The sequence below is a fragment of the Accipiter gentilis genome, chromosome 30 (genome assembly GCF_929443795.1).
Source record: "Accipiter gentilis chromosome 30, bAccGen1.1, whole genome shotgun sequence".
Lineage (NCBI taxonomy): Eukaryota > Metazoa > Chordata > Aves > Accipitriformes > Accipitridae > Astur > Astur gentilis.
This window is the reverse complement of record NC_064909.1, coordinates 6,032,819-6,057,132: the sequence shown is the minus strand read 5'-3', so window position 1 is coordinate 6,057,132 and position 24,314 is coordinate 6,032,819. Positions and strand designations below refer to the sequence as shown.

The 24,314-nt window shown below is 35.3% G+C and overlaps 1 protein-coding gene across 2 annotated transcripts; it reads left to right on the top strand.

The window, feature by feature from the left end:
- On the top strand, window positions 1-23,841 carry DYNC2LI1 (dynein cytoplasmic 2 light intermediate chain 1). Of its 2 annotated transcripts, none has more exons than XM_049833840.1 (13): window positions 1-163; window positions 913-1,030; window positions 2,266-2,300; window positions 2,700-2,769; window positions 3,777-3,865; window positions 6,016-6,202; window positions 8,655-8,723; window positions 10,096-10,173; window positions 11,738-11,814; window positions 12,172-12,242; window positions 12,687-12,784; window positions 14,726-14,818; window positions 23,227-23,841. In XM_049833840.1, exons 1-13 carry the CDS (start codon window positions 150-152, stop codon window positions 23,290-23,292), a joined length of 1,065 nt encoding a protein of 354 aa, XP_049689797.1. In that variant the 5' UTR covers window positions 1-149; the 3' UTR covers window positions 23,293-23,841. The 2 variants fall into 2 exon arrangements, with proteins under 2 accessions (XP_049689797.1, XP_049689798.1); XM_049833841.1 differs by lacking the exon at window positions 1-163 and adding an exon at window positions 1,708-1,808 and having other exon boundaries at window positions 922-1,030.
- The last annotated feature ends 473 nt before the right edge of the window (window positions 23,842-24,314 follow it).

Below are 24,314 nucleotides of genomic sequence, written 5' to 3'. Positions count from 1 at the left end.
GCCGGAAGGCGGGGAGAGGCCCCGGCACGGCCCCGCTGGGAAGCGGCCTCCGTCCCCTTCCGTCCCCTCTGCCGGCGGAACTACACCTCCCAGCGTGCCCTGCGCGGTTCCCATGGCGACGGGGAGCCAGGCCCGGGCCCCGAGGAACGATGCCCAAGGCCAGGTAACGGGGGGCCCTGCCCGGCTTCCGTGCGGGGAGTTCGCCCCCGCTGCCGTGTGGGGAAGGAGCCGGTGCCCGGGGAGGACAGCCTGGAGGAGGCAGGCAGGCAGGCGTAGAAGGGGCCGTTTCGGCCTCTGTCCCTGAAAGCGAGCGGGGCCGCGGGCAGGATGGGGGCACGCCTGGCCCTTGGAGCAAGGAGCCGGTTGCTCCTGTCAGGGACCCCGCAGAAAAGGGGGAGGCCTAACCCACCACCCCGCAGGTGGCCATGGGGGAGCCTGAAAAGGGGAAGCCCTCGTTTCCCCGAGCAGTATCTTCCCCGGGACACCGAGGACAGGTTCGGAGCCCTCCCGAGTCCACTGACCCGTTACCGGGTACTCCGGTGGCGGCGGCCGGGAGCTCCCCACTCCAGAGACTGCCAGCCTGAGCTGCAGGGTGCTGTGGAAAGCCGTAATCGTTAGAAAACCTTTTAAAGGCGTCTTAAACGTACTCAAAAGAAAACCTCCCACCACACAGCTGGTATTTACTCAGTGCGTGTCACAAACGGCTGTTGCAGTTACCTGAGGAATTTTACTTATCCTGGTTTTGTTAGAAGTACTTCGACAAGCAGAAGGCATGTGATGTGAAACAATAATAAAACAGATAACAATAATAAACCGCAATACCCTTCATTTATCCATTTAGATATTTGCAGGAATTATGGCCTAGCATCCATTGTTTTTCTCTAATGACCTTTCTTTGTTTTTTCCAACTAGTGATACTCTATGGGATCTTGCTATAGCTGAAGTGGAGAAGAGAGAAAACCCCGATGACAATGGCAAGCGTGTGGAAGTTTGGGAAAAATCAATATTATTTATGGGCAACAAAAATGGGGTAATGCTAAATACTGTTCAATTCTGTGCTTTTCAAACATAGTTTGTGGCAGGGAAAATAGCTGATATTTTCAGATACTAAGGTCCACTTAATTATTCTAAAGACAAAATATGTCATGTTCTGATTCTACAGAGATTGGGCATTCCACAGAGTGTGGACCAATGAGACTTTATTACAATTCAGAAGTTCAAGTTTATGATTTGGAGAGTCAAAACTTCAACCATTGTTATCACTGATATGCTAATTCTTTGAGGTTTGGCTTCATTAATTTTTGTAAAAGTAACTGCCGTAAATAATTCTACTCTCTAATTGTTTGACATGTCAAATTTCCCCTTGTAAAGGTTTAACTGGTAACAATTCAATTTGAGTGTACTGATACCAGTTTTGTTGTAGATAGAGGCCTTGACATCCTGCTATGAATTGTGTCTGTATTCAGACCTATTTGAACGTGCCTTACCAGTGATTGCAAACTTATGATTCCGCAAGCCTTATTGTCCCATAAGTTTGGTCATTAGTAATTTCATATTTTTCTTCTGTTAGCATTCATTTGTAAAGTAAATAAGGAAATATTTGCCTTTTTGACCAAGTGAGTCATATTTTTAAGAATACAGGTTTTATTTTAGAAGGATTGGTATATGTGCAACCTCTTAATCAGCACTTTTGTAATACCTTTTTAGAGAAAATACAGTGACTTTTCAGATTTACCTGAAATTCACTTTTTTTTGAGATGGGAAAGGACACCAGAGTAAACTGTAGAAGTGCTAACCCCTTCAGTGTGGTATGTTACTCAGCGTCTGAATTTCAACAGTGTAAAGACATTCTTTTATGTATGTTTATTTGTATTTTAAGCATTCTTTTTATTTCCATCTCATTGGTAATAATTAATTCCAGTGGAAACAAAACACTACATAAATGTATTATTAATAATTGAAAACTGTTAAGCAGTTTAACAGAGTTGGCCAAGTTGATCACTAATGTTTGATTTTAAGCCCACTATTCCTATTACTGTATTTGTTATCTCTATTAGTTTATAATTATAATAATGATAGTGTAACTTGATTCTGACAGAAAGTTGGCCGTTAAGTTTCCACTATAAGGCTACAGACAATTACCTGAGTTTATGCTTTTCCAGTACTTTATTATGGGAATGTTAAGTGAGTGAGTTTCATTTAGTGATACAACTTTTATGCTTTAATGACAGTACACTAGGGTTCTTTTTTGTTTTTAATTTCCAGGGAAAGACCACTATTATACTGAGGTGTCTTGAGAGGTATGTGTTAAATTTTTAAAAGTAGTTTTCAACTGTGGATTAGAATTTTATATCAATAGTTATATTGTGTGATAATTCATAATAAATGTATACAGATGTTGTATTCTGTGACCAGTTGATCACTTAGGGATAAACTTAACTGTTTCTCTTTATTACTACCTGTCATCTGACCCCTTCAGTCCTTCTCCAGTATTAGACAGCTTAAATGGCCATCTATTCAGGTTGGTGCTGCTACTTCTGTCTTCAGCAAGTGAGATCTGTTGCCTTAAAGCGTCCTCTCTGGGCTGCTGTTACTAAGTCAAATTCTGAACAGACTGATAAATATAATTTAATAACTGTAGAATTAGCTTGCTTTATTTAGGGGATCTTGACAAAATGAAGTTATTTTTCCTTGCATAGGGAAGAGATTTCAAAGCCAACATTAGCCTTGGAATATACTTTTGGAAGAAGGGCAAGGAGACACAATACAGTGAGTATTCAGAAAGTATAGTCTACCATATCTTTATATACACACACACACATAAAAATAACATATGTGTTTTATGTATAAGAATCTTAGGTTTTTTTAGTTTATTGTTTGTGAAACAAAAAGGGGGTTTTAATATAATTCTATTTAAATTTGCTAGCTTAATTTTGTATTTTAATCTGTAATATGTTTTTACTTCTCACTAAAACACAGTAGATCAGAGACCAAAGTGTAACACAAAGCAATCAGATTAATTTATAAAAACTACCTAGTTTGTTGTGTTTGAGTGCTTTTATTTTCCTATTGTAACATTGTATGCATGCCTTTAATACACAAAATGAGTAGAAACTGATGAAAATACTTTACAACCAGTTTTGTGAGAGAAGCAGTCATCTTGGAGAATGTTAAATCATAATTAAATTTTTGGGTTACTTGTCCGTATTGCAAAATTTTGCACTGCAGATTATGTTAATGGAAATATTGAACCCATTCCCATCACAGCACAGCACAACACTGCCCAGCAGCAATAACTATTGCTGCAGGTAACTGCTGTTTCTATTACTGAAGCAGGGAGTGGAAAATCTGACTCTGAACGATAAAAATCACTTAAAACTTTTCCCAGAAACTAAATGCGAAGTTAGAGAGTTATTATTTTTCCAGTTGCAAACTTCTTAAAAAGCAGTAGTCTTGAGCTGCAATAAACAAAAAGAAAGGGAAGAGAACCTGATTTTTTTTATGGTTATCATTAATCATGCTTCCTGACTTTTTTACTTTACTGTAGTAATTTATCAAGACAGTCATAGGCATGCCAGGAGTCTTTTGTAAGTGGTGTATGGGATTTCTTGAACATCAGGAGTTTATTATTCGGTTTGTTTTTCAGAAAATACTAGTGTAATAATATATGTTCTTGTTCTGAGTCACTTGCATGAAAAGCCAGTTTATCAGATGAAGATCTTCTCTTGGTGTTGCATGGAAGCACACATTTCTAACATAAAGAAACTCTTTCACAGCCTAAAGATATAGCTCATTTTTGGGAACTAGGTGGTGGAACCTCATTACTGGAACTAATTCGAATACCAATCAGTAGCAACAACATAAGGTAAGTGATTAATATTAGAATTCCAAAGTTAATTTCAGCTTTCCTCCAAATGTAAGTAAATCTCTAGACCTTTTAATGTGGAAAACTCTTTCAAAATGTAAGTTAGAACATTTATGATTTTTTCTAAAAATTGTTGTAATACCACTGATACTTTGCTTTGACCTTTCTTTTCATGGTTCTCTCCTATTAAGCCAAGTTCTTAGCAATCTCCAACAACAAGAGAAAGTGATAACATGAAGGAAATAGGTTGGCCTTAAGTAGATAGAACAAGAAATACAGAAAAAAGAGAAGACATAGTATCTTTATGCTCAGTGAAAGAGCAGAGAAAGCAACTTGGGGGCATACAAAAAATAAAATCTTGCTTCCTACTTCTGTATGCAAATGCAGATGCTATCTCTGTGAAGGGTGGTATTTTAGGGTGAAAAACAAGGCAAAAAATTGTGACCAAAGAAATCTCTGGATTTTTGGGAAGTGAAGTGACCATCTGATAAGAAGATCATTACAAGAGAGATGATATTTCTGAGAGGCACTAAAACTATTGAAATTATTTGAAGACAAAAGGAAACAGGAATTCAGAGAGAATTCAGAGAATGTAGTGAGAAAAATCTGTAAAAGTGATGGAATAGCTAGGAAGAAGAAATGAGAAGGTGATGGGGGGGGTGCATTTAATGTTTTTTCTGGTTAAGAAAGATGGATTTGAAAGCGGAAGGAGACAAATGGATCAAAAGATAAATTTTGTATTATGATGCATTGCTTTATTTCTTTGGTAGTGAGTTTTAAATTCTGTGGAAAAAAAAAGAAGGAGGTATACAGTTTTTATCATGTACATTTGCTGCTGTTTTGACTATTGAGATAATGCCATTATTTAGTGAGAGACTAAGACAGAAGGAATAAAAACCCCACTTTTGGCATGTGAAGCTTTTTGTTTCTAGAAGAGCTTGGGTGGGGGGTGGAAATATACTATCATTTTTCACTGTTGTCTAAATGAACTTAACTAAGCTCTACCTCCATCAGTCTTTTCTTCTCTTTTTACTGATAAGGAATCTTCTGATGTGGATGGTCTTAAGATTCTTTAATGGGTAGCAACATTGTTCTGTAAGACCGCTTCTGTTCATAAGACAGTATTTTAACATGCTAGTCAAAAATTCTACCATTTCAGCTTAAGTGATTTTCACTGGTTTTCTCATCTGTCTGTAGTCAAGCATTTTGCTTATTTAAAAGTTCCATGAACTATATCTAGTTTCACGAAGAGACTTTTCACCAGATTTTTTCCCCACAGGATTTTAAAATTAAATTGGACATTCACTTTGCTTTGTAGTCTTTCTAATACACTCTGTTCTGGAATCCCCTTTTTCAAGTCAGGATGGAATATGAAGGGATGATTGCATCCATTCAAATGGCTGCAATTGCAGTGTTCTTCTTTACAGTTGCACTTTAATGGAGTTAGAGTTTGGGGAGGCAGGGTTTCAGAAGGAGAGGAGTTTATATTAAAGCATTTCTCGTCATAATCCACCTTTAAAAGCCTGGTAATTGCTAAGTATGTCTTGAGTACTCTGACTTCTTCCGTTTATCTTTCACAAGACTTTCTCATACACCCATTTTAGGTTCCAGCTAACTGGTGCAGTCCGTGGCACAGAATATTGCCTCTAACCAGTTTTTTTCCATTTCATATTACAAAAGAATAATGGAAGTATAGAACTTTCTAATACATTAATGGTTAAGAAAGATCCTAACCATTTGCTAACACTGCTTCATCTAGGATTGTAGAGTTATAAGATGGCAGTGATACGTAACAGTAGAAGTGCCCAGTCATACAGGAAGAAGGAGCTAAATGGTCTCAGGATATTTGCATACTTTACTGCTTTGAAACAAAGTCTCCAGAAACAAAGTTTGATATATACAGTCCCCCCAAAACCTCTGATGGAAAGTTGCTAAAGTAATAGTTCTGAACAAGAGACAAGGGAAAGTTTTCTTCAGAACTCAGAGTATCCTTAAAAGCCATCTTCTTTTGCTGTCACATTTAATTCTATCTTAGCATTTGTATTTTCACACTTGTTGCTTTTTGCATTTGTATTACAGGTGTGGTTATATATGAAAATGTTGATTGTCTCATGCATTAAAGATTTGACCAAATAATGCCTTTTTAATAGGTCATTTGCTGTAGTTCTTGTATTGGATCTGTCCAAACCTAACGAACTCTGGACTACTATGGAGAAACTTCTGCAGGTCACCAGGAACCACGTGAACAAAATTTTAACCAAACTAGAAAAGACAAATCCCAAAGTAGCTACTGAAATTAAACAGAGGATGTGGAACAATTTGCAGAGGGATCATCCAGTAAGTTACTTCTAATATTTTCTCCAGATGTCACAGGCCTTTATACAGTTAAAGATAATGCTTTTGAAAATCATAAACAACTCTTTTGGATTTTTATGCATGACTGAAAATCCATTTGATGTAGATGAACCTGTTCACTGGAAAATTATAGCAATTTAATAAAAATTCAATAAGAGCAGAAACAAGGAAAGAAGGTTTCTTATATCTTTTTGTTAGATATCTAATGTGATTGTTATGGCATGTTACACCAATCAAAAGAAATAGTTTTAGAGTAGCAGTTTGCTTCCTCCCCCCCCCCCCATCTTTTTAAAATGAAGATGAAAACTAGAATGTACAAAAGTCATCTAGCAAGAGACTAGCTGAAGGTACAAATTTAAGCAAAGAATATAGTTATAACAGCCATCAACATGACTATATACTTTGCATTTATTTAAATGTCTATCACAAACTCAATGCCTTTTGATAATCTGACAACTAATTAAATTATAAAGTTTCAGAAATGTTAACATCAGTCCTTTAAACATAATTGCTAACTAAATCTCTGGAAAAGCTAAACTAGATTATGCGCAATAGAAATGAAAAGTCATTGTGCATTAAACCTCTGCAAATGTTGTGTGTATATAATGCATAAATAAGTATTCAACAATTCAAAGACTTGGCACATAAATCTAGTTACTGTAACTTCTATAAAATGCTGCAATACAGCAAATGCTTATATAGCTCAAAAATTTAAAAGTAACTTAAAATTTATGAGAAAGCAACATATGCAACACTTGGTAAATTTAGAGTGTAGGGTTTGAGATCTGCTGGATTATGATTTTGTTTTTTACTTTTAGAGAAGGTAATTCACAAAAAGAAAATGCCTACAAGCACACTCGGCCATAAATCATGACCACAGTGTCAAGTTTACATATAGGGGCTTATATATTGGAAAACTGCAAGCTTTTTTCAATAAGTAAAAAGAATAGAATTCTCTTCTTAACTGTTAAGAAGAGAAGACTTGTACTTGCCCTGTAGGGAACACAATTGTACCTTCTAAACTAGAATTTCTATTCAGTCTTCATTATCAAAAACAGAAAGGATGCAAACAAAAATGTATGTTACTCCTTGGTTCTCTTTTTACTTTCATCATTTTTCAAGAAAAAATTATGTCAATTTTGTGGGAGAAAATACTATCTTTTTTAGTCAAAATAAATGACAGTTTACTCAGATTTTTCTTTGCCTTTTTATCACTAAACATACTTTTGTGATAAACAGGAATTGATGAGGTTGTTAGAGGGGTTTTTTTAAGGATTGGACATATTCCATTGGCCTGGATAAAGAATTATTGGCTGTGATGATAAAGCATTAGTATATCAATTGCAGACCTTGTTTAACAAAGGCTGGATGCACCTAAAGTAGTCCATAGTCGAAAATTAATTCCATAGTCAAAAGACAAATAGGGCTCAGCATGCCATTTTAATGTTCCTGATGTTATCCTGAATTAATTTTTTCTTAGTTAAGAAACTAAAGCTGATTTTTTTCCCCACTTCTGTATACCATACACCCAACTTTAAGTTATGATAGTTTTGCTCAAAGCTTTTGCCTTGACAGTGTATGAGTGAAGCCATTATTTTTCCTCTCAAAGTAGAGGATTTGCAGAATGTGCAGCTCCTTGCTAATATAGTGACTGTCATTTAACCTGTATGTGAAACAACTGGTTCTAGAAGGGAACAGTTACGTCAACCTCTGCTACAACACATCTCTTTTCCACACTGCTGCAACCAAAGCAGCTTGACTAAATGCTTGCATGAACACAAGGGGATTCTCTCATTTCATATGGACTACAGGAAAACCTTCCAGATAACTTGAGAATTATTGTAATCTACTTATTAAAACTTTTATTGGAAGTTAGCTATTTAACATTTACATTTTCATGGTTGTTAGGGGACATTTCCTCTTTCTGCTGGTATCAAACACTTGAAAATCACATTAAATCTTTTTTAAGAGTTTGGAAAATGTGATATGGGGAGGACAAACGTGACACAAGCAAATCATTCAGCTTAATTTTCTTGAGCGTTTGTATTACTTTGGGTATGATGCAAGGATGGGAAATGTGTCAAAAAGCCAGTTCAACTAATTCAATCTGGCAGTTCTGTGAATATATGAGGTTTTTCCTCTTTTCCCTTCCCATCTAATGTTGGAGCTGGAGTATGTAGTGTAAGAGCCCTTTACTGCCAGTAAGTGTTCTGACTGCTCAGAGGGATTATTTCCTGACCATTTATGAAAAAAATTAGAAAATTGTAGAATATGGTATGGATATTGCATTAAAGTTTATTCATCTAACTTAAGGTTTTGCAAAAAATAGAGCTTGTCTTCTGTGAATTAATTTTAACCCCTTTCAGTTGTTTTAACAGTTGGAATCTGCTACAGTTTGTTTACACTGCTTAACTGTCATATATTTGTTTAATAGGATTATGAGTTAGTTGACCCTTTTCCAATACCCTTGGTGATAATTGGAAGCAAATATGATATTTTTCATGTAAGTAATAATTAATTTTTTTTTAATAATTAAAAGATTCCTGGTAAAGATTCTATATATTAAATCTTGGTAATATAGTAGTAATCATTTGAAGAAAAGTACAGCCAGTCAGCCTTCTACCACAAAAAATATCTTTCCATCCAACAGCATTATGGAAGGCATACTGTCATTCCTTCACAAAACACTCTCAAACTGATGATTTTTGAGATGTATTTGGAAAATGTTGAGATACAAGTTGCTGCAGACCAAAGAGGGAAGCAAGAAAACATCATGTTGATGACTTTTTTTTATAATGAGAGAAATTCAGCTCCATGTGTTCCTTCTGACAGGAGCTGTAAGTTTATGGCAGTGAAAGAGGGGCATGTCTCAAGTCAGCTGGTCAGATTTTTTGGTAGTTGTGGCAGCATGAACAGTAAACTATCATTTCAGTCTGGAACTTTTTTTTAAGTACCAAACTTTTTAGAGACAAGCGAGTAATTGCGTCTTTTAGAGGGGAGAGGAAAGAAATGTCAGAGTACTGCTGGATTCTCTCCCAGGAGGTTAAAAATCCAAACAAATGCGTACTCAATTTATAAGCAGCACTTGATCATGAGAAACTAGAACAGTATGTTTGGTTTTTAGCTGCCGTGCTGACAGTCTGTGCTTCTCTGGGTGACTACATAGTGCATTGATAGTTGGCTGACTCTTTGAGTTACTTAATTCTTTATTAATAAGGTACTGTGCCTTCTGTCACACTGAGGCTTTATGCTGAGCCATGACCTCTTTAAAAATCAGTGACTTTCATGTAATAAGCAGAGAATAACAGCCTAATTCCTTTGGGGTCTATGGACAGACTCCTGCAGGCTTCATTGGGACCAGGTTTTCACCCACTTTATTCAGAGAAGGCTGTCTGTATGATCTTATATTAAAGAAACATTGATGAAATGGTATTTTTATGCATCTTTCAAATCTTGCAGGTATTACAGTTTAGAGAGCATATACCCAAACTTTTACTGAAAGTTAACGATTTTCACAAAAAGAAAAAATCCTTATTCTTCTAGTAGGCAGTATTTCTACTTCTAAAAATCTAAATCAAAATGAAACAAATTAATTGAAAATTGAATACACATTCCCAATTAAGAAACTTTTTCTGGAGTAACATACTGCCTGAATTAGGCTCCCTCTGTAAAAAAGAAACAAAGGGAAATTGTGACATTTCTTTTCAGAGTAGGCTGTTACTGATTCTGTCTTAAGATATAATTATGCTGACAGCTGAAAGCCTCATATATTGTAGCCTAAGTGCATTGCAGTTTATACAAAAAAATGAAAAGTTCTAGCTGTAATATTTTGGTGTTTGTTTCTTATGTATATGTTCCGATATCAACTTTTTCAGGAGTTTGACTCTGAAATGAGGAAAATAATAAGCAAGACACTTCGATTTGTTTCACATTATTATGGAGCATCATTAGTGGTGTGTATATTCACTTTCTAACTAAGGATAGAGAAGATGAGCAAGATTTGTGTTACAAAAAAAAATTTAAAAATAGAAATGTAAAACTCCTAGAGAAAACAGGATTTGATTGGTTTTACAGTAGCTTTCTTCATGGGTGGGCTAATCTGTCAAACAGGTTACAGGTATTGGCAGGGGATGGATGGATATACCTTGTGAACAAACTACATAATTCCCAGTATCAGCAAAAACTAAATAAAAGTAGTTATCTGTTAGGCAACTCAGTTCCCATATTGAGTTTACTGCACATCTGGCAAAAGTTTTTTGGTACAAGAAAGGAGGATGGGCAAAACTGATCACCCTAGATAGATAGAGAACTGGCCTTTTTGGTAGAAGCACGAACTTACATCTAGTGACCTGGCTTTGGCAGATTTAAAAACTTAGAACCAAGGGCTCATCTTCACAGCAGTTAAGCATACCAGATTATCACACTTCGAGTGTGGAAGAGTAAAGGCAGGGATTTTTTTACAGTAATGAGTAGGAACTGCCAACCACGAGGACAATGAAGTATTTATGTGGCTATATAAATTGGTTTTGTGTTTGGCAGATCACCTTCTTGAGTAAAGGCAGAAACATGCATGCTCAAGTTCACAATCCAAAAAAGCTGCCTCTTGGGCTCTCTCTACATCAGAAGATGGTTCCAATTGTATCAACCATCATTTATGTAATAAACAATATTTAATAGTGGCTTATTTTGATTACCAGACAATTTATGTTTGCTTTAAATTGTTATAATCACAGCATGTCCATTTGTATCCATGTAAAATTGTACAGCTTTTGTACTTTGACACATGATTTCATCTTTTGTTAACTGAGAATACAACTGTCTTAATTTAATAATTTTTTTATGTATTTAAGCATTAATTGTCATTAAAAATTAAAAACTAGGAGCCTAAAACTTCGGCTGCTCAATCCTGATTTCCATTGAAATGAGTGGGAGAAACTTACATTTCCCACAGTAGGGGTCTGACTTCTTTCTCAAAGACGTGAATCTGGATATAGGATACAAATATAGGATACAAAAGACAGGAATAAGCATGCTGTTTGAGAAGATGCTCTGGGAGCTGCTTTCTGATAAATCTGTACCAGTTCTGCCACTGTCAAGCTGCTTTTGTGATGTGTGAACAATGTTATAGTGATTCATTACATTTCTAAATGTTTATGGTATTCTGGATAATTTTTAATGTAGTCTAAAATCTTAATAAGTCATTAGTCTTAGGCAAAAGATTTGTGTCTCAATATGCATACTTCAAAAGTTTTGAATTAATATTTTAAAATTTATTCTTTATTCTTTATACTGTTTTTCATTTAATCTTTCTTGATCTATATATTCAGTGACAAGTACATTCATGCTTTTGAAAAGGAGGGTGAGATTTTTATTCTAGTAAATTCAGTGAACACATACCAAATTTATTGAAGTCAGGAATTAGCCAGGCTCTATCTGAAATCCTTTATGTGGATGACATAATGTAATATTTCTGTGATGGAAGATCATAATGTATATTTTGTTTTCTGATTCATTTAGTTTACCAGTAAATCTGAGGCTCTCCTGCTGAAAGCCCGTGTTCTTATTAATCATTTGGTATTTGGCTATGATAAAAGGTAACGTAATTATTGTCTAACTATTAAATATCTTGCCCAGAGTCTAAAAGTACCTAATAAAAATATTCTAATCATGAAAACATTTTTGTTCTTAAATGTGATCTCTGAAAGATTCCTGTTCATGGACTTCGACTCCTGTGTCTCAGCTGCCTATCTCTGCACAGGACAGTGATAACTCCTTGGTTTTGATTCCAAAACTGATGGATTAGAAACATGGTTACCACTAGTAATGAGTAGATTTTTATTTGCATTTATTTGTATGCAAAGCCCAGTAAGAGTCTAGTCTTTGCTAGAATAATGTAATTTTTCATTGATTGCTAAATGCTCACTTGATACATTTTCTTTTTTTCTGTTTAGCAAGTCTGTATCGGTGGATCACAGCAAACCTCTATTTATACCAGCAGGCCTGGATTCACTGAGCCAAATAGGTTAGGTCATTTCCTGTTCATTGTGTTTATTGCTTAATTGTTTTTAAAAACGAGAAAAAAAAATTAAGCAAATAAAAAATAAATTATAGCACATCAGCAGCAGTTTTAACAGATTATTGAAGGAAATGGCTTAGAAAGTTTAAAATTATCATTCAGTATTTATATTATTGAGAATTACTTGTGCAGGTTTGTCAGTTTAATAAAGTATTGGGACTACTTCAAATAGTAAAGTACCAACAAGCTTAAATCTGAAAGAAAATATAATGTACAGTACCACTCAGATCGTTTCATGGTAGGAGATCAATGTTTTTTCAAACTTGTGGCAGCTTGTCACTGTAGAAGATAAAATATTAAATTAGATAGGTCATTATCCAAAATTATTTGATAATTTATGTTGTTATGACAACATACTTGTATCACTTTGTGCTGTGCTGTAATCCTTAGGACCACCACCTGCCTCCGATAGTGATATCGGAAAGATGCGTGCAAACACACCTTTGGAACTGTGGAAAAAAGTATTTGAGAAAACATTTCCTCCCAAGGTCAGTATTTACATGTCTGCTGCACAGCTTCTTTTCAAACAGAATAGTAGTAGTATCACTACTAATTTTTTTTCTTTAAAGCCCAGCGACTGGAATTTCAGTCTCACTTAGCAGTTTGTTTCTTCTAACCTTTTTAATTCATAAATTTTTAAAAGATACAGATTTGTATGTAGTAGTGCTTTGATCATTAGTTTCTACATCTTCAGTCACCTTCCTAGATTTAGTAATAATGGAAGTACTGATGTAACCTTCTGTTTTTCCAAAGTTATACCATTGCCTTTCATTATATTGAGACACAAGCTATACTCAGTGTTTTTGGAATTTTACAAGGTCACATGTCCCCTAATATCTAAACCAAATGACAATGATGTTCCAAGAAGAGAGCTCTTCCTGGCTGCAGCAAGCTGCTGGTCCTTGTTCTCCTAGAGCATGAGGCTTTGAATGAGGCAAGTGTGTTAGAGTTCCTTGCCAAAATCTGTCATTTTGCTCTGGGAAGTGTTTGGATTTGCAAGGTAGTTAGAATCCCTTGGCGCTTATGTAGTGATAAATCTTGCACATATTTCAGAAGTTTCTGGTCCCAAGAGGCAAACCCCCAAATACTTCTTTTCAGTAAAAGTAATTGCTGTTGTTAGGAAATCAAAACTCTTTTCTATTTGACCTGAGAAAATACAGGCTGCTGCTTTCTCCTTGTGTACTAGACTGTATCACAGTTCTCTAACCCTGTCCATTTCCTGCTCTACAGCTTACCTGGGCAGGCGAGGAGGTCAGTCAGGGCTGTGAAACTGTCTCTCAAATTATGGTTCACAAACTGGGCTTTTTCTAATTTTCAGTCTATGGATCTCCATTCTTGGTGAGAAGGAATCTGAATTCATTCTTTCCTGCTCACTTGACTGCTACATATCAAAGCCTGCAAATTATTTCAGGTGGTTTGTGACCAGAATAAATTATCACTAAGATGCCGTTCTCAGTACAGTATGCCCCAACATGATAAAGACTAAACTTTACTTTTCAGAAACTATACAGAGCTGTTATTTTTCATGTTAATTTTCCTCATAGCCTTTTTAAAACACAATAAACAAACATTGCACCACCACCCACCCAATAACTGCTGTACTCCTCCTGAAGCAGCTGGAGAAATGAATGCATTTCTCATCTTGCAAGCTCCATCAGTGTTCTAAGGTATCAGTCTAAAGAAGATTTAAAGATTTTCCAAGTAGATTCTCAGTCTTTTGTTTTGGTTCCAAAATATGCTTTAAACTTTAAAGCTATTTTTATGCATTGTAAATTTCTTTTTCCATCACCTCATCTAATATTAAGTCTAATTCTGCTTTATTTTATTCTATCATTTGTATGATTGCCTTCTTGCTACTTTCTGTTTGTTATGAGTAAGGCAAAAACTGCAGGACAACATTTTAAAAAAAGTTCTTTATTTGATAGTGTTTCTTTCTATTAGTGTATTTGCTTCTTTGGAATTAAAGTTATAGTTCCTTCAAGGTTAGTAAATGAAAATGCAGGTATTTGGCAAAAAGATAGTAATCAATTTCTCAGCTATTGAAGTAACGTTTCTGGTAACCAGAACTGAATTCTAGTCTTAAGTATTAAATGCTCTAGCAAGAGTAACCTTAACTATGCCCAAATGTCATGGGCCAGAAAGGATATTTTCATTTTGAGGAGAGAATAATAAACAACTACAAAATGAGAATATTTTCTTTCCTTTAAGATCTAACTGCACTATTACTTTCTGATCATTTTACCAATGTTAAGATTTGGGGGTTTTAATCTAATCTGTGTCCTATAGCACAGAATTCTTCCATAAATGCAAGATTTTAATAAATTTGTATTAAAAGCAAATACTTCCATTAGATCTGCAGTGTGGCATTTTCTTGTTAAAAGAACAGAAGATAAAATTTATTACTTGGGGTTTTGTCATTTTTCTTTTAGAGTTTCTGTGATTTACAAGATACCAAGGACCCTGCACAGGATTTACAATACGTCGAGTATGAAGTCGATATCATGAGAGCTCAGAAAAACCAGGTGTGTGGTAGTTCTCCAACTGCTGTTCGCAGTCAGGTATTCCAGAACAACCAGCATTGCTGAATTAATTGTAGAATACGCTCATAGTTTTGCTTTTAAATAACTTCAACTTCCATTTTCAGCCTAGTAGTTGGTTGGGTGTTTTTTTTCCATTGGTACACTTCTAGCTAGTAGAGCATTGTTAGGTCTCAAAGTTTGGGCTCTGTGGTTTCTTTAGAAATGAATAATCCAAATTTTCCCTTTCTTTTCCAGAATTATTCACTAAAATAATACTGAAGCAAAGCTGTGAAGCTTTCTTGGCAGTAATTTTTTCACTTCTGCACCCTGTACTCTCATATGGGTGTTGACTAGCAGAAAGTCTAGGAAGTGGTATCAAGGTTTGGGGTGGGGGCTGTTTACTTTTTCTATTTTTGTCCTTCTACTTCAAAACTATTTAAACTGGAAAGGTACTGAGATGATAATATTTCTGCCTTGAGTTTGCAGGCTATGTACTTTTTATCTTAGAGTGAACAGAGTTATTCTACAGAGTGATATTTGGCTTACCTCTGAATTCCAGGAAAGACCTTTAGTGGGGAAAGGGCCTTTTATTTTTTCTTACTAATTTTGAAGTGTTTCTGCATTTCCCTATGTTGTGGTGAATTAATTTTACAGAAAAAATCTATGGCAAACTAGATGAAGTTCAGAACATTGCCTTATAGATATCAGTGTATAACATCACGTGAGTAGAAATACTGTATACAGTCTTCATTGATATCATAGGTATGGGTCTGTTAAAATCAATCCAAGATTTGTGTATTTTTCTTTGTTTGGAAGAATTATCACATACTGAGTTTGGAAACTCTATTTCGTATAGATTCATCTGTTTCACACACAGAAAATTGTTTGCTAGAATGACTGAAAAATGTTCCACTACTCTCACAGCTTATATGTATGTGGGCTATTTGTACACCATTTAACTTCTTTGTGGACCAAGTTACTGTGGTTAAAGGAGGTTTTTCTAGGAGTGCTTTAAGATGATGGATTGTACCAATCTAGAGCTCACATGCTTTTACAGACCCCCGCTCTTAAGATGAAAGGGAGTTTTATTGAATCGCACTGCAGTTAATCTCAACTAACCCTAAAATACCATAGCAAATTTCATCTTTTTGCATGCTTGTAAAAGAAAGCCAAAGGATTAGATTATTACTGCTGTCTCTGTCAAGTTTTTGTAGAGTTTAGTTAGATTGCATAAGGCAGTAAACCCATAGTTACCTGATCCAAAGAAATACATTAATAATGTAAAAGAATAAAGCAATTTCGAGAATCCCCTGCAGTCTTTGAACTTGCATGTTACCTGTAATATCCTGTTAATGTAGGCATCAGTTCTGAATTTTGGTAACATCAAGAGCAGTCTTAGAAATCATTAAAATTTGTAAAGCACATTGCTTTTGGAATTTATAATGTAATCTCATACCCAGTGTATCTATATATCTCAAAATAACTTTATGGTGTACTAGGTTTGTTATTTTTAGATAATACTTATGTCTTGCAAAAGAAGATACTGGTATGTGTTGATTAAATCATACAAGAAAGTATTAATTTTTTGGTTTTAAACAAAAGAGACAGGCTTTTAGAATCTTAATCAGTTCAAGGACATTGCAAACCAGTAGCTTCTTTTAGTTGGGACTACTACAAGTAATTTGAGCATTAAAGAGAAAATTACTTTTGTTATCTAGAGCTATTTCCTAAACTTCTCTATCATGAAGTTCAATTTTTACAAGATTATTTGCACATTATTAAAATGTTTTATACTCCAAGATTTTCATTCAATTTGGAATGCACCAAGATAGCAATATACATCTAAAAGAAAAGAACTCTGTAGTTGCAGTGATTCTTGAAGTGTCTTTGGATTTCCCAGTTATACAAAAAGTGGCACAAAAATCCTATTTTTAAAGGAAGATTTTAAATGCATTGTAAGTAAGTCTAACATTCTTTATAGAGCTCATGATATCTATTGCGTAGGAGGAGCAGTATATTAAGATGTTCAATATGCAACATGTTGCTAATGGGACATAATGCAAAATGAAAGTTTCATATAACAGCAGCATATATTTTAAAATCACTGAAGTGAATGTTACTATTTCCCTTGGTTACTTTCAGTTAATTAATATGTCACTTTGGACTCTAGGTGATAACCAGTTTGCTTGTTTATCTCAAAGATAAGCTTTAAAGGCAAAATAAACACAAAAACATAGCAACTGAAGCAAAATGCAGCCCCTGTCACTGAGTCTGATAGAAGAACTAGCATACCTGACTGAGTCTTCATCAGAACTGCTCAATAATACTGTAATAGATTTATAGATAACTGGCAATCTAGTAAATCAATTCCAACTTTGTAACCCTGATTAAAGGGTTTCTCTGCAGCTAGGGTTTGTACGCTCTAGCAGAGTAAAAGGTTAAATTCTCAAGTATAAAATTAGAAAACAGTTTAAAAAAAAATGTACAGAAACAAGAAAGTAACTGGCTTACATTCCCATGTACTGTCAGCTAGTATTTGAGATGCTTTTTGGCTGTAGAAGTTAAGACTCCAGCTCATCAGCATTCTGCCACAAAAGTGTTTTCTTTTAGACCATATTATTTTGCCTCCTTAATATTTTCAGAGTTAACTATGAGATGTACCACTCTATTTTTAGACCTTTTTGCTCTGGAAAGCTGTCTGAGGCTACCTTTTCCTCACCGTACCTTTGTTCAAGAGCATATCTCTCTTTCTCAACTATGTCTTTTCTGAATTCTTTTCCTTGTTCTTACCCTACAGACATAACACTCTGTAGGTTTATATCAGATAGTGCTGTTGCAATTGTTTACTGCTTTTTCATTCTCTGGAGTTAAGCTCCGAGAGAGAGAATACAGCACCAGGGGACCTTTTTGGAATTTACGTTTTTAATGTATATCTTAACTAGCAGATTCTCTCCAGGAATTACTGGAATTTTGTGCTCTCTGCAGGGCTTTCAAGATTGAAGAAAAACATTCATTTTGCATATTTATTAGGCCTTAAACGTAAAGCTTGCTGTTAACTCTTCATACAGTCCATGTATAACATAAACAACATGGTAAACTTGTCATCAATTTCTCCATTCTCTGCTAGCTTTTTGACTTGTGATGCTTTAAGGTCAACTTAATTTCATTTTAGGTACACACGTAACTTGAATAAGAGTGAGATCTTTTAAAACAATATTGTTGATAGAGCTGCACATATGCCACCTGCATCTGTGAGCACCTATGAGTGCGTGAAAGTCTTGTTCCTTCGTTCCTTCTAAGTGTTTGTGACAGTGAGATGGTACATGGAGGTGTCTTCTCTGTTTCCTTTAGAAATGCTCTCTACCACAGAGGCAAGTACTCTTAAGATGTCTTCTCAGAGGTTTTTGTTTGTTTCAGGACTTAGCTATCAAGTTATGCTTTGTACTGCTAATACTTAAAAATAGGTCTTGGACCTTGTCCTGGTTTCAGCTGGGATAGAGTTAACTGTCTTCCTAGTAGCTGGTACAGTGCTATGTTTTGAGTTCAGCATGCAAAGAATGTTGATAACACTGATGTTTTCAGTTGTTGCTCAGTATTGTTTAGACTATAGTCAAGGATTTTTCAGCTTCTCATGGCCAGCCAGGGCACAAGAAGTTGGCACAGGACACAACCAAGGCACCTGACCCAAACTATCCAACGGTGTATTCCATACCATGTGACGTCCCATCTAGTTTAGGAACTGGGAAGGGGGGGAGGCAGGGAATCGCTGCTCGGGGACTGGCGGGGTGTCGGTCGGCAGGTGGTGAGCTATTGCCCTGTGCATCATTTGTACATTCCAATCCTTTTATTACTACTGTTGTCATTTTATTAGTGTTATCATTATCATTATAATTTCTTCTTTTCTGCTCTATTAAATCGTTCTTATCTCAACCCAGAAGTTTTACCTTTTTTTTCCCCGAGTTCCTCCCCCATCCCACTGGATGGGGGAAGTGAGTGAGCGGCTGCGTGGTACTTAGTTGCTGGCTGGAGTTAAACCACGACAGACCTTCTTCATCTGGACATTTGACTGCAGCTTCATTCCTTGAAGCAAATGATGAAGCTAACCTTGAGCTCAAAGAATCAGTTAGCCTCCCAGTCAGGTGCTTAGGAAGTCAGTGTCGCACAATGCCAAAGTCCACAATTACTTGGTCCTTGTTACACAGAGGTATTTCTTTAGGGCTTGGTGCCAGTTTTAGCTGAAGCCTAATGCCATAAAGTATACTCAAAAAAAAAAAAAAAGAAAGAAAAAGTAGATGCCTGGTGTAGTTTGGTGTCAGCTAACAAGAAGTAATGGAAGCAGATCTCAATGAACGGGGCTGTAACTGTTAAGACTTTAGCAAGTCATGAACAGAAGAAGGGAAAGTTCTATAACATCTCACAAGGAAGCATAGTCCTATTTCCCCTAAAGCACAAGCAACCTAATTAACCATGTCACTCACAACTAAAAGTCAATTCAGTGTCAGATCCACAGTTGTCTGTTTGAGGTGGGGACTGTGTTGGCCAACAGAAAGAGAGCCATATTTTTTTCAGCATACTTTGCTGACATGACCATATTGCAGAACTTCAGGAGACAATTTCAATCTCATTCAACAAAAGAGAGGATTGCATGTTGTGCAATGAACCTCCTTGGTCAGATTAGTGTTACTGGGCAGAGAAGTGCAACAGGCACCTTAACATGGGTAGCAGAGCAGTAGCATCTTTCTCCAGAGGGGGAGAAGTGCTAGTCTTCATACTGAGGAGAAAAAGTTATTTAGGATGTTTACTCAGCTGCCAAGAATAAGCTTTCTTGTTTTCACAAGAAAGCATGTCCAAATGGGTACAAAAGATTTATTTTATGGTTTTTTTAAACTGACTTAAAGAGCGTTATTAGAGCACTGTTAAATCTCTTACTGAAGTTTAAGTGTTTAAGATTTTTAATCCCTGCTTCAGTACTTCGTTATTTTCACCACGTTCCAGATTGAGGGCACTTTCAGTAAGTAACTGCATGAAAAATAAAAATAAAGTTAAAAGTCATATCAGTCCCTCAGAACTGAGGAAATGCAACAATTAAGGCTTTTCCTACGATCTTAATTTTTACTCCTTGTTTGTAGACATTATAGTATTGTCTTTAATTACATGATCATATACTATTTTGCTGATGTCTCAATTCAATTGTTCAGTATTTCTTTTCATCATCCTTATTCTTTGTGTACCTTATTTCTCAACCTGCCATTCAGACACTTCAATGAGCACAAAAGTATTAATTTTTTTTCACTGAGAATGTGTGGTACTGTTATCTTATCTGAGTGCCTCACAAACATCAGTTAAGTCTTTCTTCCCAATCCCTTTATGAGATTAGGTGTGATCTGCTCCATTTGACAGATGAAGAAGTTATAGAAACACAGAAATACAGAAGCATTAAGGTTAAAAAAAAAAATTAAAATCTGCTTTATACCAGTGTTGAGACATCTAGGACAAGTTGCTAGCACTAATAATGTTTATATTGTAAGTATATTTAAATTACAGTAGTTAATGCTTTGTAAATCTGATCTGTGCCCCATACACTTGGTACCCGGAAAACAAAGGAAGCATAATGCTAGTGTGAACATTTGGCATACTTTGAGATACATTCTTTTGTAGGATCTTCTTTCAGTTTGGGGAGAGGATCTCTTAGCTGATTGTATAGTTATAGTATATTCCAGAATTCTGCTTGTGTTTGTAGTATAGGACTTTATGAGCAGGAAGGTACCCTTTTTCAAAAGGGTCTCTGGAGTGATCTTTAAACTGCATTTGAGAGATTTTTCCATTACATTTCTGACGGATGGGGATTTATTTTACTTTGTTTTGCCTGAAAACTAAAAAAGTGTACTCTCCTGACAACATTTTTTCTCTTGAATCACTGAAACTGTTAAAGATTATTTTTGTAAATATCCTTCCATTTCATCCCTTTTTTTTTCTTTCATTCCTCATTGTTTAAATGCTCATCTTACCTAGGTATGTGTGCAAAACAAATACTTATCTTTTTGTTCTGTACTTCTGTGTGTAGTGGAATAGCTATACAGTTTTAATGTATACTGTGGTTTTAGACACTTTGCATTTCTGTATTATTTTGAATTGCCTTTACACTGAATTGCCTTCTAGCTAGCTAAAATTACAGCAAAATAAATTCTGCTAAATTATCTGCCTCTTTCTTGAAACAGTTTAGTCAGATGACAAATCCGTAAGGCTAATTATTTAGGTAATACCTGTAGACACAACTGACCTCCAGGCAGCATTGTCTTTATATGTAAAACTTCATTGTCTAATTTTACCCCTTCCTGTAGCCTTTGAGATGTTAGAATTGAAATTATTTACTTAGCATAAACCAGGTTACATGTGCTCCCTAAAACATCACAGTATTCTTTCTATTCCTAACTGTTGGCATGTTTCCAACAGTTCAGCATGTTCCAAGATCATAATTACTTTATATTAATAACGAGGGAGTGAAAAAACTGAGTAAAGACTGGCTTAGAGAGAGAACAGTTCAGAAGTACTAGAGCTGTATTTAATAATGCAACTTACTAGATTTAGACTAGACACAATATGTTCTGTGTCAGTCATCTATGAGTTACTCAACTGTAAAACTAGACTCCTGCAAGCATCATAAAGAATATGCACTAGTTAAAAATCCTCTTCCTGCTCATAAATCTGTGGTGCTTTCTGAAAATTTTGCACTGCTAACAAAGTTGCTGAAGTTATTTCCTGAGAGAGAGAAAATCCCATTTATTATCTCCATACAATTTTTAGGTGATTGTTTCTTTGTTGCTCTGCCCTTTATTTTCTTCTTCCTCCCTCTATGCTCCGGATTGAGAATTAAAACTTCTATTAAATTCACCCGGTGTGAATTTTGTTATTTTTGTCAGTTCTGGTATCTGTATACCTACAGTGAAACCTCCCTTACTCTGTCAAGTCCATTCTATTAAAAATCAGAATATCAATCATATAAAGCACATGCCCACTTTTAAAGGTCTTTGCTACATTTATACTGATCACTGGTTTATGTCCACTTCTTTTCCTGATCTAAGTAAGGTATGATGACTATTTTGTCTTGCAAGCAGTACATGGTTAAGTCTAACAGTACCTCATTAGAGTATCATATTCCTGCAAATACACTGGAAGCCTTCATATTCTTAAATGAATGAAAAGCAATCTTAGTGCTTTCTAAATTAATTTTTGCTGAAAAAATCTTCAGAAATAATTTCTGACAGTATGCACCACTACATAAAATTCAGAAGATGAAATTGTTATTTGGTAACATTACTAGAAACTTTTATTATAGGCTTCAAAATTCCCAGTAGCACTTTTGACTAAAATGAGGTAATTTGTCTACCTCGGTAGTACTCAGCTGATGTCAAGTATAGCACAATGTAGACTGCTTCATCTTTCATACCTAGTTAGCTTTCTGTATACCTCCACAACTTGAGCCTCTGTTTGCTTTTAATAATCCAATTACTATCTAGAAGATGCATAATTTTAATTACCACATTGGGCTTGCATTTTATTTTTACATAGAGATGCTAACTTTTCAATCTACTAAACAGTAGCACCTGAAAGAATATTTTAACTACTAATTGAAAACCAAAACAAAACAGAAGTAAAAGCATGGCATCATTGTCTGTCATGAATAATACACTTCCTGAATAACCTCAAACAATGATGAATAACATTTCCACAAATATCCAGTACTATAGATTGAATAGATATGGTATGACAATTTCCTAAACATCCATTACATTCCTCTAAAATATATTTCTGCCTACTGCTTTCTGGACAAGCCTGTGTTCTGCAGGGGTTTCTGAGGTCCACTAGTAGCTCTCTAAGTTTATATGTCACACTGGTGACATATAGAGAAGTTCATTTCAGTTCTGCGCTTAAAAAAAAAAAAAAAAGGTAGGCTTTCTTCTTTTGCTCTTCTAGTTTCTTTTCTGTAATCTTAAGGAACTACCAATCCATTTTGCTTCTTGAAAGGCTCTGACTTCGTGTGTGTGAAACAGTAGTTTCTGTTGGATAATTCCGGTTTCTGTTTTTAAAACACATGTAGTGTTACATTTCTGCATGTTCATAGGGAGTCTGGTTTCTCAAACTGAATGTCTAAGACAAAATTTCTTCTTCCCTAGAAAGTATCTAGGTATAAATAAATAAATAAAATCCAGCTCCCTATATGAGAACGAATGTGACAAAATTTATAGCACTTTTAGTATAATTTTGTTAAAGATAAAAATATATATAGTACATTTTTTCTACAGTGAAAAATGTTTGTAAATGCTTTAAATGTTCAAGCAGCTAATGTATGTATCTTACAACTTTTAGTCATGAGGAGATTAGATTAATATGTATGTATGTTTCTGTTTTAGGAACTTGAACAATACAAAAGAAATGCCTCTAAATCCTGGAAGGAAATGGATTTGGACTCTGATTGATGACCTGCTATAGGTGTCTCCAGTTTAACATTTACAAAATTACTTTAATCATTTTAACATTACACTAGCAATTTAATCTGTTGCAGTAGAAAACATACAATATGAAACTACAAAATCAGTATTTATTAAGCATTCATGTTATTATTTTTAATAAAAAGAGCTGTTTATTCATTCAGTTCAAATTTAACTATATCTTAGTACTGACGTAAGAGTTTTAAAAAGGGGTAAGAAAGGAATTCCAGGTTGGTCAGAGATGGATTTGAATATGAAGACTGGCATTAGTCAGCTCTACCTATTTTATAACACATTATCTGGTTTATTTTCAAATGCTTCTGCCCTAAACATTATTTAAATACAAACAAGTTTTCACACCCAAAATATGAAACTGCATAGTAAAGTGGGCTAGGCATCTTTTCCTAGTTCTTTGCATATATAATTCAAAAAGCAAAGCTTAAGAATATATTTGTATCATTGTTTGATGTATTTCAATAGGACAGGTCCACAAAAACTGGCAGAATAAAGTGGAATTAAAACCACGTTTGACCTGAACTCAGAAGTTTGCTTTATCTCTGTTTCAGTATCATAGAGTTAATATGGGAATTATTTCTTGCAATATATAATGTTGTAATAACTTTGCACAGAATTTAGAAGACAGACATTTCTGTCAAATATTCAAATGCTAGGAAGTCAGTCTAATCAATTTGACAGATACTTGGTTAATGGTAGAAGTATAATTGATTCACATTCAGCCTAGGCTGGTGAAATGCTAGCCTAAACTAGGCATAGCTTTTTGTCCACAGACACCTCACTAGTATGAGATGTACTGTTTTGAAAATAGGCAAGACAAGATCTAGATTAAAGCCAGAGGTGTCTTTTGAGAGCTAAGACTTGTTGTCTGAGAGTCAATGTCTGAACAGTCACTTGGCAGACCAGAGCATAAGAATGTTCCCTGGTGAGCAACCCTACATGCACATAAAAATGGGAAAGACAAACTAATGTGGTATCTTTCAAGCTCTTTAAAG

Bases quoted from the DNA above. Each gene is read 5' to 3' on its own strand.
- DYNC2LI1 (XM_049833840.1), top strand. The intron at 11,815-12,171 runs GTAACGTAATTA...TTTTCTGTTTAG, and splicing joins GTATTTGGCTATGATAAAAG to CAAGTCTGTATCGGTGGATC. The intron at 14,819-23,226 runs GTGTGTGGTAGT...TTTCTGTTTTAG, and splicing joins TGAGAGCTCAGAAAAACCAG to GAACTTGAACAATACAAAAG.